This window comes from Bidens hawaiensis, unplaced genomic scaffold, assembly GCF_021521415.1.
Source record: "Bidens hawaiensis isolate Kalapana, Puna unplaced genomic scaffold, B.hawaiensis_p1.1 tig00029507_1, whole genome shotgun sequence".
Classification (NCBI taxonomy): Eukaryota; Viridiplantae; Streptophyta; class Magnoliopsida; order Asterales; family Asteraceae; genus Bidens; species Bidens hawaiensis.
The window spans coordinates 143,748-155,973 of NW_027494885.1; the positions used below are offsets into that span (position 1 = coordinate 143,748).

Genomic DNA, 12,226 nt, shown 5'->3' on the forward strand with positions numbered 1-12,226 from the left:
GATTTGAACGTATTACCTGAACGTATTAACCGGACGTTTTAGATTTTGGCTTGAACGTTTTTAAGGTTGAACGTATTAGTTGAACGTTTAATTTTGGCTTGAACATTTTAGCCAATACGTTCTCGCGTACGTAATGTACGTTAAGTGATTATTGTACGTTAACCTTCCCCTATATATATGTGTGTGTGTGAGAGAGAGAGAGAGAGAGATAATTTCATAATTGGTTACTAATAAACAGTAATTTTGGTCATCAATGACGTGTCTTGAGTTGTGAACATATACGACATATACACCGTATATGTATGTACGCCGTACATTTTGTTCTGTATATATATTGTTTGCAATTTTCTTTTTTTTATAATTTTTCATTCTGATTGAAATTAATTTCTTCCTTGCTTCTTTTCTCTTTTCTGTTCTTTGTCATTGTTCTTCAACGATTACATGGTATCGGAGCAGCGTTCTTAATCCCGCTCTTCGTTTCAACAGGTTTCTCTCGATTCGCCGGTTTTCTCTCTTTGTCCGCTGTTTGTTTTTGATCTCTGATCATTTTCTTTCATCGTTCCAGCATTTCTTTGGAAATTGATCTCGCTATCTTCTTGAAACACTTCAAATTCATCTATTTTCTACCTACTTTTCTTTATTTCAGAAGATTAAACCATTCAAAAATTGACAAAAATTCACAACATGCCATATTCTTTGTTTTGAACAACTCTCCCATAGTTTCAGATCATTTAACCTTCATTCTCGAACTTGGAACTAGAACCGATTTGTAAACCGTAATACCCGAAAAGCGGAACCGATTCTATACCCGGAACCTAGTTTTTCAAATACTCGATCTATACCAAAAATTACCTGAAAAATACCCTAAAAAGTTCAACCCTTTAAAAATTCAATTCTATATCTGAAAAATGCCTGGAAAAAAACAGAAAAAACTTGAAAACAGGGTTTTCTCAATACCCAGAAATAGGGTATTCAATACCTGGACCCGAACCCTATTGAACCATCGTTGGGGCAATGAGATTCATAATTTTAAGTTAAAACCCAGCCCAACTTAACAATAACAAATACTCAAATACCATTTTACACTTGAAAAAGCCCAATAACAAGGCCCATGAAGCCGCTATAAACATAATTAGGGTTTGCATCCTCTTCTTCTTTCCTGTAAACAACCAGCAGCCGTCGTCTTCATTTCAAACCCTAACTCGAGGTTAGCTTTAGCTTTAACCTATCAATCAATTTCATCTTATTATTATTATTATTTTTAAACATTAATTGTTGTATACTGTTAGAGAATGGATGTTCTACCACCACTTGCCGCCGAAGACGGAAAGTCACACAGAGACGTGTTGCTGTTCAACCGGTGGACTTACGATGACGTTCAGGTTATTAAATTAGTTTATTAAATTAGTTCATAATCAGATCTGTTTATTGCTTGTGTATAATTTTGTGTTAGTTTATTGTAAAATTAGGTTGAAATGGTTTAGAACTTATTATTTGTTGAGGTGTTAGTTGCTGGATTTCAATTTGACATGTGATTTGTGACTGTATTAGAAGTTTTATTAAAAATGGAGGTTGTTTTTTGAGTTTAGTAGATTTTTTATTCAATTCTAAGTTGTTAGTTGTGTTGTAAGTAGGGATGAAATCGGTGCCGGACCGGTATCGGTATTGAAAATCGCAAATTCTTAGTACTAGTACAGAAATTTTCGGTTCGGTATCGGTACTGGTATTTAATGTAAAATTTGGGAAATTTCGTACCCGTACCGTACTGGTACCGATAACGAAACTCAAAACTTTGGTACCGATAACGCAACTCAAAACTTTGGTACGTTTTGATACCTACTGGCTGATTTCGGTATCGGTACCGGTACTGAATTTGCTCATTCCTAGTTGTAGTGGAGCTCAACTAAGGTTGTTTTGACTTAATGAGAGCTTGAGCTTTTGTGTGATGTTTTTCAATCTTGTGCTTGCTTGTTTATTTATTTCTAAGCTGATAATGTGAAAAAATATCGGATATCGGTTGAGGACTGATATTTGAGATGTCGGTTATCGCAGTAAGATATTGGTAATTTTAATATTGTGCGGAATTTATATATATAGCACATAACACTAACAATTCAGTATACTCTCCTACAATTTATTCTTTTGCAACTTGCAAAGCACTTAACAATTGTAGCAAGTTAGTTTTGATTAAGACTCAAAACACTAACATTCAACACTCAATTTGAAAATCAAGACTTAACACTGATATCGGGAGTACCGGTCAATATTACTGATATTATTGGTAATTCGGTACCTATATTTTGACCGATATTTCACATGAGTACCGATAACCGAGATGCCACCGATTTTGACTGTATAGATTTATTTTTAATGTAATATTTCTTAGTTGTCTTAGTTATTATATATTAATGTTGAAAACCCTTAAGCACGCTTAATCTCGGATTGAGGCTTGAGTCTGGATGTGCGCAATGTTGAAAGTTAAACATACCTAAATGAGCTTCATATGCAAGGCTTAGATTGAGCTCAATAACTAAACGGGCTTTATTTGAGGCTCTGGCTTTTCTCGAGCCTTTATTGTTTAGGACAATTTGTTTATTTGGTTTTGAATATGATTGGACTTTATGAATGTATAATCAGTGTAATAAGTAAAATTAAACTCAATTATTTACATGAGTTAGTTAACTTAAACTCATGTAATAAGTAAATATACAATCAGTGATATGTCATTGGAATAAATGTATGTTTTCACATTTAAAGTCACGAATAATTGAACAGAATTTGAAACTTTTCATTTGCAGTGTCTGATTTTTCTGTTGAGGATTACATCACTGCCACCGTTTCCAAACATCCGATCTACATGCCTCACACTGCTGGAAGGTACCAAGCTAAGCGATTCAGGAAGGCTCAATGCCCCATTGTTGAGCGCTTGACCAACTCACTTATGATGCACGGGAGAAACAATGGTAAGAAGTTGATGGCTGTTCGCATTGTCAAGCATGCCATGGAAATCATCCACCTTTTAACCGATGCTAACCCCATCCAAATCATCGTTGATGCTGTCATCAACAGGTACACACACACATATATATTATTGTATATTTTTCATAATTAGCCGTATGCTTACTGCTGTTTAATAACATGTTTTTATATGATTTATAGTGGACCAAGAGAAGATGCTACTAGAATCGGTTCAGCTGGTGTTGTTAGGCGTCAAGCTGTTGATATCTCACCGTTGAGGCGTGTTAACCAAGCTATCTATCTTTTGACCACTGGTGCACGTGAAAGTGCGTTCAGGAACGTTAAGACTATCGCTGAGTGCCTTGCGGATGAGCTTATCAACGCTGCTAAGGGTTCTTCAAATAGGTACGTTTTGATAAACGTTTGATTTTGTTTACTGTTGTTTAGTTCTGTTTTGAGATGGTTTGCTTGGTGCTTTGTAGCTATGCTATTAAGAAGAAGGATGAGATTGAAAGAGTCGCCAAGGCTAACCGTTAAAGAAGATTTAATGTTAGGGCGCTCGGTTTTGGATGCTATGTTTTTCAGTTTTATTAAAAAGATTTAATTAAGACTATTGCCAGCTTTTGTTATGGATTTTGTTGTACTTTTACTTGGTAATGTTCTTATTTTTAATCATATCTGTCAACTGAATTTTGGCGTTTCTTTCTTTAGAATCGTTGATTTGAAACGCCTTTCTAGTTGCTATATTGTGAATCTTTTTACTTCTTGATGCTGCGGTGTGTGATTTGATCGAAATTCTGAATTTATTGGGACAATGGCATAATCAAAATTGCATGTATTCTTTTTCTTAATATTATGGCATTTTATTTTTTTTAAATATAAGTTAGAAAAATAACATTTTGATTTATTTTATAAAACATAAATTATGGACAACTATATTACACTTAAATTTTAATAAAACTATAAAATTTGTCATGATTTGATTCTGCTAAAAACCAAATTCTTGCTTCCGTTCGCGATAGTTAGACGTAAAGATGTTCGGTGGCTGATTGTGTTAATACGGTGTGGCAACACATTGCGAGATGGTGCAAATTTACCCTCTCCGGTTTTTTCTTTTACGTAGTGGTTTAAATTTACCTGTTTTCGTCTGAAATTTTTTTATGTAGTGTAAATTTACCCGTTTTCGATCTAAAATTTGCCCCCCCCCCGGACACACTCGTCCAAGCTTCGCAACTGCCCAATGCTGAACCATAAATCGAACCAAACGAGCCAACTTACCTAAGTTCGTAGTGATCGGCTAGTTTCAACCAGATTAAGTTCCATTTTCTCATGAAATGCATAATAAGATTATAAAAACTATTAATAACGGTTTTTTAATATTTCATATATCTTTCGGACAAAATGATACATTTACATGATATATTGGCGCCATTACATTAATATTAATATTCCTCCTCATCCTCCTCTTGACCATCTTGAACAATCTCTTCATAATCTTTCTCCAGAGCTGCAAGATCTTCACGCGCCTCCGAGAACTCTCCTTCCATCCCTTCCCCCAAATACCAGTGCACAAACGCTCGATTCGAAAACATCATATCGAATTTATGATCAATCCGAATGAAAACCTCTGAAACCGTCGTGTTGTTGCTGATCATATAAACCGCTCGTTTCACCTTCGCCAGGTCTCCGCCTGGCACCACCGTAGGAGCCTGGTAGTTTATCCCGCACTTGAATCCCGTCGGACACCTATAAGTTCATACCTCAGTTAACAACGTGTTGCTCATGTTCGTGTTCATTCATTAAGGAAATGAACTTGTTTGGCTAACCGAGAATGGTCAGTCAATGGTTCGGTCGGCTACCAAGTTTGTGTTGATGATTTGTTTAACATTCATATTCATATGATAAGTTTACATATAAATTATCACATAATACTTATATATGGGGGTGCAAACGAGCCGAGCCGAGCCCGAGCTCGACTAGGCTTGAGCTCGGCTTGTTTAACTTACATAGAGCTCGAGCTCGGCTCGTTTACTATTTATCAATTATTTTTATATAATTATAATTATTTTTTTATATTTTTTTCTATTATAATTTTTTATATAAAAAATATATAATATTTAGTTATTTTTATTTGTTTTTCATAGCATTATATATATTAAGTAATTATTATTTAATATATATTTTAAAAAATATATATGAATGACAGGCTCGTTTAGGCTCGCGAGCCGGCTCGAGCTCGATAAGTGAAGCTCGGGCTCGATTATTAAACGAGCTTACTTTTAGGCTCGAGCTCGGGCTCGGGCTCGATGAAGCTCAGCTCGATCGAGCTTTTATTTTAATAATTTCGCTTAAATTTATAAGATAAGATTAGAAAAGTCATTAAAAAGTATTAACAACCTTTAGTGAAGAAACATTAACAAACATAAGCGGACGTAAATGAACGTTCACGAACACAATTGAACGAACATGGCCTCCGCTCATGTTCGCTCATTTAGTTAACTGAACGAAATTCCATGTTCATGTTTGTTCATTTATTAAACAGATAAACACAAACGAACTTCCGACCGAAAGTTCGTAAACAGTTCGCTGAGCGTTTGGTTTGTTTTACTCACCAGTCGACGAACTGAATCGCTTTTTTGGTTTTAATTGATCCGACAGCCGAATTAACATCTTTTGGAACAACGTCTCCACGGTACATGATGCAACAAGCCATGTATTTCCGTTTCTCGGATTGCACTTAGCCATCATGTTCGAAGGATCAAATACGGCGTTCGTGATTTCGGAAACTGAGCATAGCTCGTGGTAAGCTCGCGAAGACGAGATGACTGGTGCGTATGATGAAAGCATGAAGTGGATCCGTGGGTATGGACAAGATTCGTTTGAAATTCCGAAATATCAACGTTCATTGATCCGTTAAACCTCAACGAGGTTGTTAATGATGAGATCGTTTGCGATATTAATCGGTTCCTGTAAGACGGTTTCTCAAGACGTAAACCTGTCCTGCATATATCATATATCGCTTCGTTGTCTAACTGCACCACAATGTCTGTGTACTCGATTAGTGAATGAGTCGATAACACTGCGTTGTAAGGCTCCACAACTGCAGTCAAAACCTAAATTCCACAACAATGCATAAAATGAGATGTTAGAAAGAAATTTAGGGCAAATTACGCAAGGGTGGGCATTAAACCGAACAGAAACAAAAACCGACGGTTTGATTTTATGTTTTTGTATGAACTGAACATATGGTTCAATTTTAGTTTTGCTTGTTATAAAAACTGAAAAAACCGAACCGAATATATAGATTTTTGTTTTTTTGCCTGTTGTTTTATGTAAAACTTAAAAATTATGTAACTCAAATGTTTTAGCGCAAATATTTAACTATCAGTTAGTTATTAGTGTGAAAAATGATTTAGGCCCAAATTCATAATGTTGGCCAACTTTTTGGTCCCAAAATTTTTAAGCTCAAATGGAAAACCGTAAATGGACTGAAAATAAATGATTTTTCAAAACTCAAAAACTGAAGTTTAGGTTTTTGGTATGATTTTAACTCAAAACCGACCCAAACCGAACCGTGCACATTCTAAAATTACAAATAATTTACCTTTGGAGATGGAAATATTGTAAACCCAAGCTTCAACGTCTTCCCATACTCGCCGGACAAGCGTTCTAGCAACAACGATCCTAAACCAGAACCGGTGCCACCGCCCACGGCGTTGAAAACTATAAACCCTTGCAGATTACTGCAATTGTCTGCTAGTTTTCTCACACGATCAACGCATTGATCGATGATTTCTCTTCCCACAGTGTAATGTCCTCTGGCGAAGTTATTGGCTGCATCTTCCTTACCGGATATGAGTACATTCGGATTGAAGAGTTTCCAATAACTCCCGGTTCTAACTTCATCGATCACCGTGGGTTCGAGATTGAGAAGGACGGCCTGTGGGACGTACTTTCCTCGTCTGCCTTCGCTGAAGAAGGTCCCGAAGGAGTCGTTGGAGGTGTTACTGCATTTCAATGGCGGGAAATTAACAGACAATATCAATATTTTGAAAATTGAATCAATAATATTACTCATAGCAAAATATAGTAGTTAGGGGAGTAAACGAGCCAAGCCGGCTCGTGAAGTACTCAAGATCTTTTTGCTAAAAGTTTGAATCGAGGCTGAGCTTAAACAAGCTCGAGCCTTAACATAAGCTTGTTTAATAAACGACCCGGAGCCGAAGTTGTACTTATCGAGCTTGAGCTGGCTCGTAAGGCTCAACGAGCCTGTTAGTTATATAACTTTTATTTAACGTATTAACTATATATTTATATGATAATATTTATTATATATAAAATTAGGATAAAATAACTAAATAACATATATTATGTTTATATAATTTATATTTAAAAAAATTTATAAAATTAATACAAATGCATTAAAATTTAATTACTAAATGATAAAAGAGGTAAACCTGAGCCAAACTCAAGCTTAGAAAAACGACTCACGAGCCGAGCTCGAGTTCTTGTAGGTCAAAATGAACCGAGCTCTGGCTCTGCACCCCTTGAAGTAAGGTCTGGGAAGGGTAGAATAAGGACAGACTTATAATGTAAAATAAAAAAAATTTCCAAATGGCAGCAGGTTAGACCAGTATATGTTCACAACCGATGCCGACTGAAGCAGCTAGCAGTCAGGTTCACGGCTCAACTGAATGGCTCGCTTCGGTTTTAACAGCAACGAATAATATACAAAATTAATAATAATAATAATAATAATAATAATAATAATAAAGTAATGAGTGAGCGTATGCGTACTTTGGCATAAGTCCACAGGTTGAATGCCATGTTCAAGGCAATAAAGTTCCCAACAGGAATTACCGACTTGAATTCCGGCTTGTCCGAGATGTATGCTTACGATTTCTCTCATTTTCCTCTTTTTCTTTCTTATCTCTCTGTGAAACGGTAACGATAACGATATGCTATGATACCGTTTCGCAAGGGAGATGGAAAAGAAAAGGAGGAAAATGTTTACTTAAACCGTTTTATTGATGAATAAACAACAAAGATTGTTGGTTATTATATAGGTTCAATCAAAAATTTGTTTGGTAAAGCAGTTGTTACGGGTTGCCTCTAGCTATATATAGATATGCATACAAACCGTACGTTTAATATTTCACAAAACTTGTCTTGAAATATCACATCCTGTATTTTGAATGGAACAGGGTGATCAGAAAACCGAACAGTCATCAAAATACCCGAAAAAACCAAATCACTTAAGAAACCAATGGTTCAGTTATAACCATTTTCTGTAACCAATTTCTTGGTTTGGTTATAGTTATATTTATATGCACATAGATAGCCGAATTAATCGAACCGACACTAAAACCTTTTATAGTTTCTGTTTTCAGATAATATGTTATATGCCGGATTTTTTTTTTATATATATTGAGCAAAGATATAATTCAATTTAGCTTTGAATCCACTCATCAGACATGTCCAAAGCTACTGGTAAACTGAATTAACAGATTCATTTTTTCCCATAGCCGATAGAACCGAACTGTTTATAATCAAAGCTTATCGGTTATGAGATTCTAGAAACCGAAACATCGGTTATAGGTTCAGTTTTAACCCAAAACCGAACTGCACCGGCCCATAGTTAACCAGAATGAAGTATACTATGTGAAAGAGAGAAAAATTACCGTTTGAGCCCTTTGACTGTTACCAATAATCCCCACAAGAACAACTCCCATCTCTAAACCGATGAAACCGAATCGGGTCCCGTAGAACTATTTCCCGGTTTTCGACCTTGGAGATCAGTTTCATTACAGTATGACAATCTTGGCATACTCTCAAATTCTTCATCACTCTCACAGGAGCAGATAAAGGCAAACTTATCAAACCTAGAACAACTGCTAACTTCTCACTATGATGATTTACCATTAAACCGTCATTTTTCCCGCCATCATAACCGATTTTCTTGATTTTCTCGAGCACATCATCTAACTTTTCATATATTTTTTCACTTTGTGGGTGAGACTTATCACCAACCAAAAAAGAATGAACTCGGTTTCCCACTTCAATCCAACTTAACCCGGGCTCTTTCTTGATCCTCCGGTTACTCATCAAGTCTCTTACTTTTGTAGCTTGTGTTTCCATTCCAGCATCATTGTAGATATTATAAAGAAGCACGTAAAATGAAGATGCTTGTGGCTCGAGTTTGATTAGTCTTTCGGCTACACGTTTTCCAATCTCCGTGTTCTTATGTATCCTACATGAACTTAGCAGGGCACGCGACATTACAGGCATGTGACTGAAACCCGAATCGATGATAAATGATTCAGCTTCAGGTAATCTTCCGGCACACCCGAATAGATCTACTATACAAGCAGAGTGCTTTTCAGTTGGTGTGATTCCATAGTCTCTCTTCATTGTTTCATAACGTCTGGCCCATTGTTAAATATAGTTAGCAGTTCACATCACATGATAAAACACATAATAAGAAATGGCGACAGATTTGACTCGTTTTCTTATGAGTAAGTCGATCTAGGTTGGGTTTTATCTCAAACAAGTCAAACGGGTAGAACTGAACCTGACTTATAGAGTTATAGGGGTGTGCCGGTCGGCTTGAGTCGTTTTTGGGCTCAAACCGAAAACTTGGTTTTTGTGCTTTTAAAAGCCGTTCAGTTAAAGGCTTTTTGGTTTTAACAACGGTTCGGTTTGGTTTATAGCTTTTCGGTTTTACCATTAGGGCTTGAAATTTTTAGATCGAGAAAAAATGGCCATGAATAATTAATTTCAGTCTGAAACTATATGCTTAAAATTTACTGTTTATTAATGATTAGTTCACTATTAAACATTTGAACATGATACTTTTGGGCTACACAATTTATTAATTTTCTATAAATTACTTAAAATAAAAAAATATATACATATAATCCATACGTTCAATATGAAAAATTGGTTTCTATGAGTTCGTTTCGGCCTTTTCAGTTTTCGATACATGCAAAACCGAAACCAAGCCATAAATTCGGTTTTTGAAGAAAAAATATATAAAAAAACGTTGGTTTGAGTTGGGTTCGGTTATTTCAGTTATCGGTTGGTTATTGTGGTTTCATGCACACCCCTACTGATTCAGAAGAGTACCTTAGATCAGAAGTATTAGCGGGTCAACCCAACCAGCCCGACTTGTATTGACCCGTACCCATTCACCTACCCTTCTTACCACCTAAAGTCACAAACAGAATGAAACGGTTACCTGAATCCTTCCTCAACAAGCCCTCCATGACTACACGCAGTAAGAACTCCAAGAAACGCCACATCATTCGGTGCAACACCGCTACTTATCATCAAGTCAAAGATGGTCAACGCTTCCTTTGCACACCCATGATAAGCAGCACTACATATCATCACACTCCACGAAACCACATCAAACTTATCAGCCACCTCAAACATCCGATTTGCAGAGTCTATATCACCCGACTTTGCATACATGTACACCAAAGAATTCACAACCACACTCGACTTCACAATCCCGGTTTTAACCGAATAACTTTGAACCTGCTCACCGAATCTCACACCACCCAAATTAGCACACGCACTCAAAACAGTCGAAACTGTGAACTCATCTGGCTTTAACCCAAAACTAAGAAGTTCACCAAACAAACCTAACGCCCGTTCATATTCACCGTTTTGAGCAAAACCCACAATCATAGACGTCCATATCACTATATCTCGTTTATTAGTTGAATCAAAACATATTAACGCGTCATTCATTAACCTCCACAAAGAATAAAACTCAACAAGAACACTTCCAACATACTCATCACACTGAAGATTATTCTTATAACATGTGCATGAATTTGCTTCCCGAACTCCAAATTTCGAAACGCAATACAAGCTTTAACCATTGTCGAAAACGTAAACTCTGAAGGCCTTAACCCGTGCCTTTGCATATTAATTAAAAGATCCAACGATTTCTTCACTAACTCATCGTTAACATCCTCCCCACGAAGCAGCCCGGCTATCATCGCATTATACATCACCACATTCTTGTCACAAAGAAGATTAAAAACCAAAACCGCATCGTTTAAATCCCCAGTTTTCGCATACATGTCAAGCAACGCAGTCCCGACAATAAAATCAAGATCCCACCCTACTTTCACCGAGCACACGTGCAACAACTTCCCCCACACCAAACAAAAGTTAAAACCCGCACAACACGCGTTAGGAACACTCCCCAACACATAACTACCGAATCTCACCCCGCTCCGATGCATTTCAACCAAAACTTGCAACATCTCATAATGCAAACCCGCCTTAACATAACCCGCAATCATCGAGTTCCACGATACCTCATCCAACCCATCACACTTATCAAACACCACCCGCGCTTGATCCACTCGTCCACATTTCGAATACATCCCAACCAACGGATTACTCAAAAACGCGTCTACGCCAACACCACTCGACACAATCAACCCATGTATAACCTTCCCGAGCTCCAAATCACCGGTCCGAGCACAAACGCTAAGCATACTCGCATAAGTATACTTACTAACACCAACATTCTCAACCCGAGCTACCCGAAACACTTGTTTCGCAGTAACAAACTGACCCGTTTGCGTACACGCGGAAATCAACAAGTTCCATGACACAATGTTTCGTTCGGGCATTTCGTCGAACATTTGGAGTGCATTGTCTGGTTCTTTGCATTTTAAGTACATGTTCATGAGGGTGTTGTTAAAGAACAATGGTGGGGTGTAACCGGTTTTGCTTATGTGTGATTGTGCTAGCTTGGCATGGGTTGATGAGTGTGAATTGGTTGATGATTGAACCAGTTTAGTGTATGTAGAATTGTCTAAAGTGATCATGGTTGATAAGGATCAGAATTTTGGGGGGTTCACTTGGGGCAACATGAGAAGATGTTTTGTTAAATGTGAAGGGTAAGGTTTTAAAATCCGGTTTTTAACGCGTTTCGGATTGGAACGGGTTGTAGCGGGAGGTTCAATCAGGATAATTAGTTTATCTTGTAATTTCACATAAGCCGATAAGCGCAACTTTAATTTCAGAATAATCAAAAAGTATATGATTTTATAATAAAGTATAAACCAAAAGTAAATCTATATTAGAAAAAGAGAAAAGTACTATTTGCGTACCCGTGATTTTAAGGCGGAGGCATAATGAGTCCCTGAAATTTTTTTTGAACTGGTTGAGTTCCTGTGGTTAAAAAAATGAATCATTTGAGTCCCCGCCTTTACTTAAATTTCAGGGTAAACTTTCATTTTAC

General features: G+C 36.8%; 1 protein-coding gene and 2 pseudogenes across 3 annotated transcripts; 1 reads left to right on the forward strand and 2 right to left on the reverse strand.

Moving 5' to 3' along the window:
- Positions 1 to 2,812: 2,812 nt before the first annotated feature.
- LOC143578998 (small ribosomal subunit protein uS7) lies at positions 2,813 to 3,601 on the forward strand. Its single transcript, XM_077062420.1, has 3 exons — positions 2,813 to 3,069; positions 3,160 to 3,363; positions 3,441 to 3,601. The coding sequence occupies exons 1-3, from the start codon at positions 2,858 to 2,860 to the stop codon at positions 3,493 to 3,495; spliced, it is 471 nt and encodes a 156-aa protein (XP_076918535.1). The 5' UTR covers positions 2,813 to 2,857; the 3' UTR covers positions 3,496 to 3,601.
- A 798-nt stretch (positions 3,602 to 4,399) lies between these two features.
- Positions 4,400 to 7,867, reverse strand: LOC143579000 (tubulin alpha-5 chain-like; annotated as a pseudogene). Its single transcript, XR_013143378.1, has 4 exons — positions 7,747 to 7,867; positions 6,563 to 6,969; positions 5,571 to 6,071; positions 4,400 to 4,704 (listed from the first exon to the last, which is right to left on the reverse strand). The product of XR_013143378.1 is annotated as a tubulin alpha-5 chain-like (transcript).
- LOC143578999 (pentatricopeptide repeat-containing protein At3g13880-like) lies at positions 6,849 to 11,855 on the reverse strand (annotated as a pseudogene). The gene is made up of 3 exons (XR_013143377.1): positions 10,196 to 11,855; positions 8,640 to 9,382; positions 6,849 to 6,965 (listed from the first exon to the last, which is right to left on the reverse strand). The product of XR_013143377.1 is annotated as a pentatricopeptide repeat-containing protein At3g13880-like (transcript).
- Positions 11,856 to 12,226: the final 371 nt, after the last annotated feature.

Coding starts and splice junctions, on each gene's coding strand:
- LOC143578998 (XM_077062420.1), top strand. CDS start 2,858: ATGCCTCACACTGCTGGAAGGTACCAAGCTAAGCGATTCAGGAAGGCT. Junction 3,070..3,159: donor GTTGATGCTGTCATCAACAG/GTACACACACAC, acceptor TATGATTTATAG/TGGACCAAGAGAAGATGCTA. Junction 3,364..3,440: donor GCTAAGGGTTCTTCAAATAG/GTACGTTTTGAT, acceptor GGTGCTTTGTAG/CTATGCTATTAAGAAGAAGG.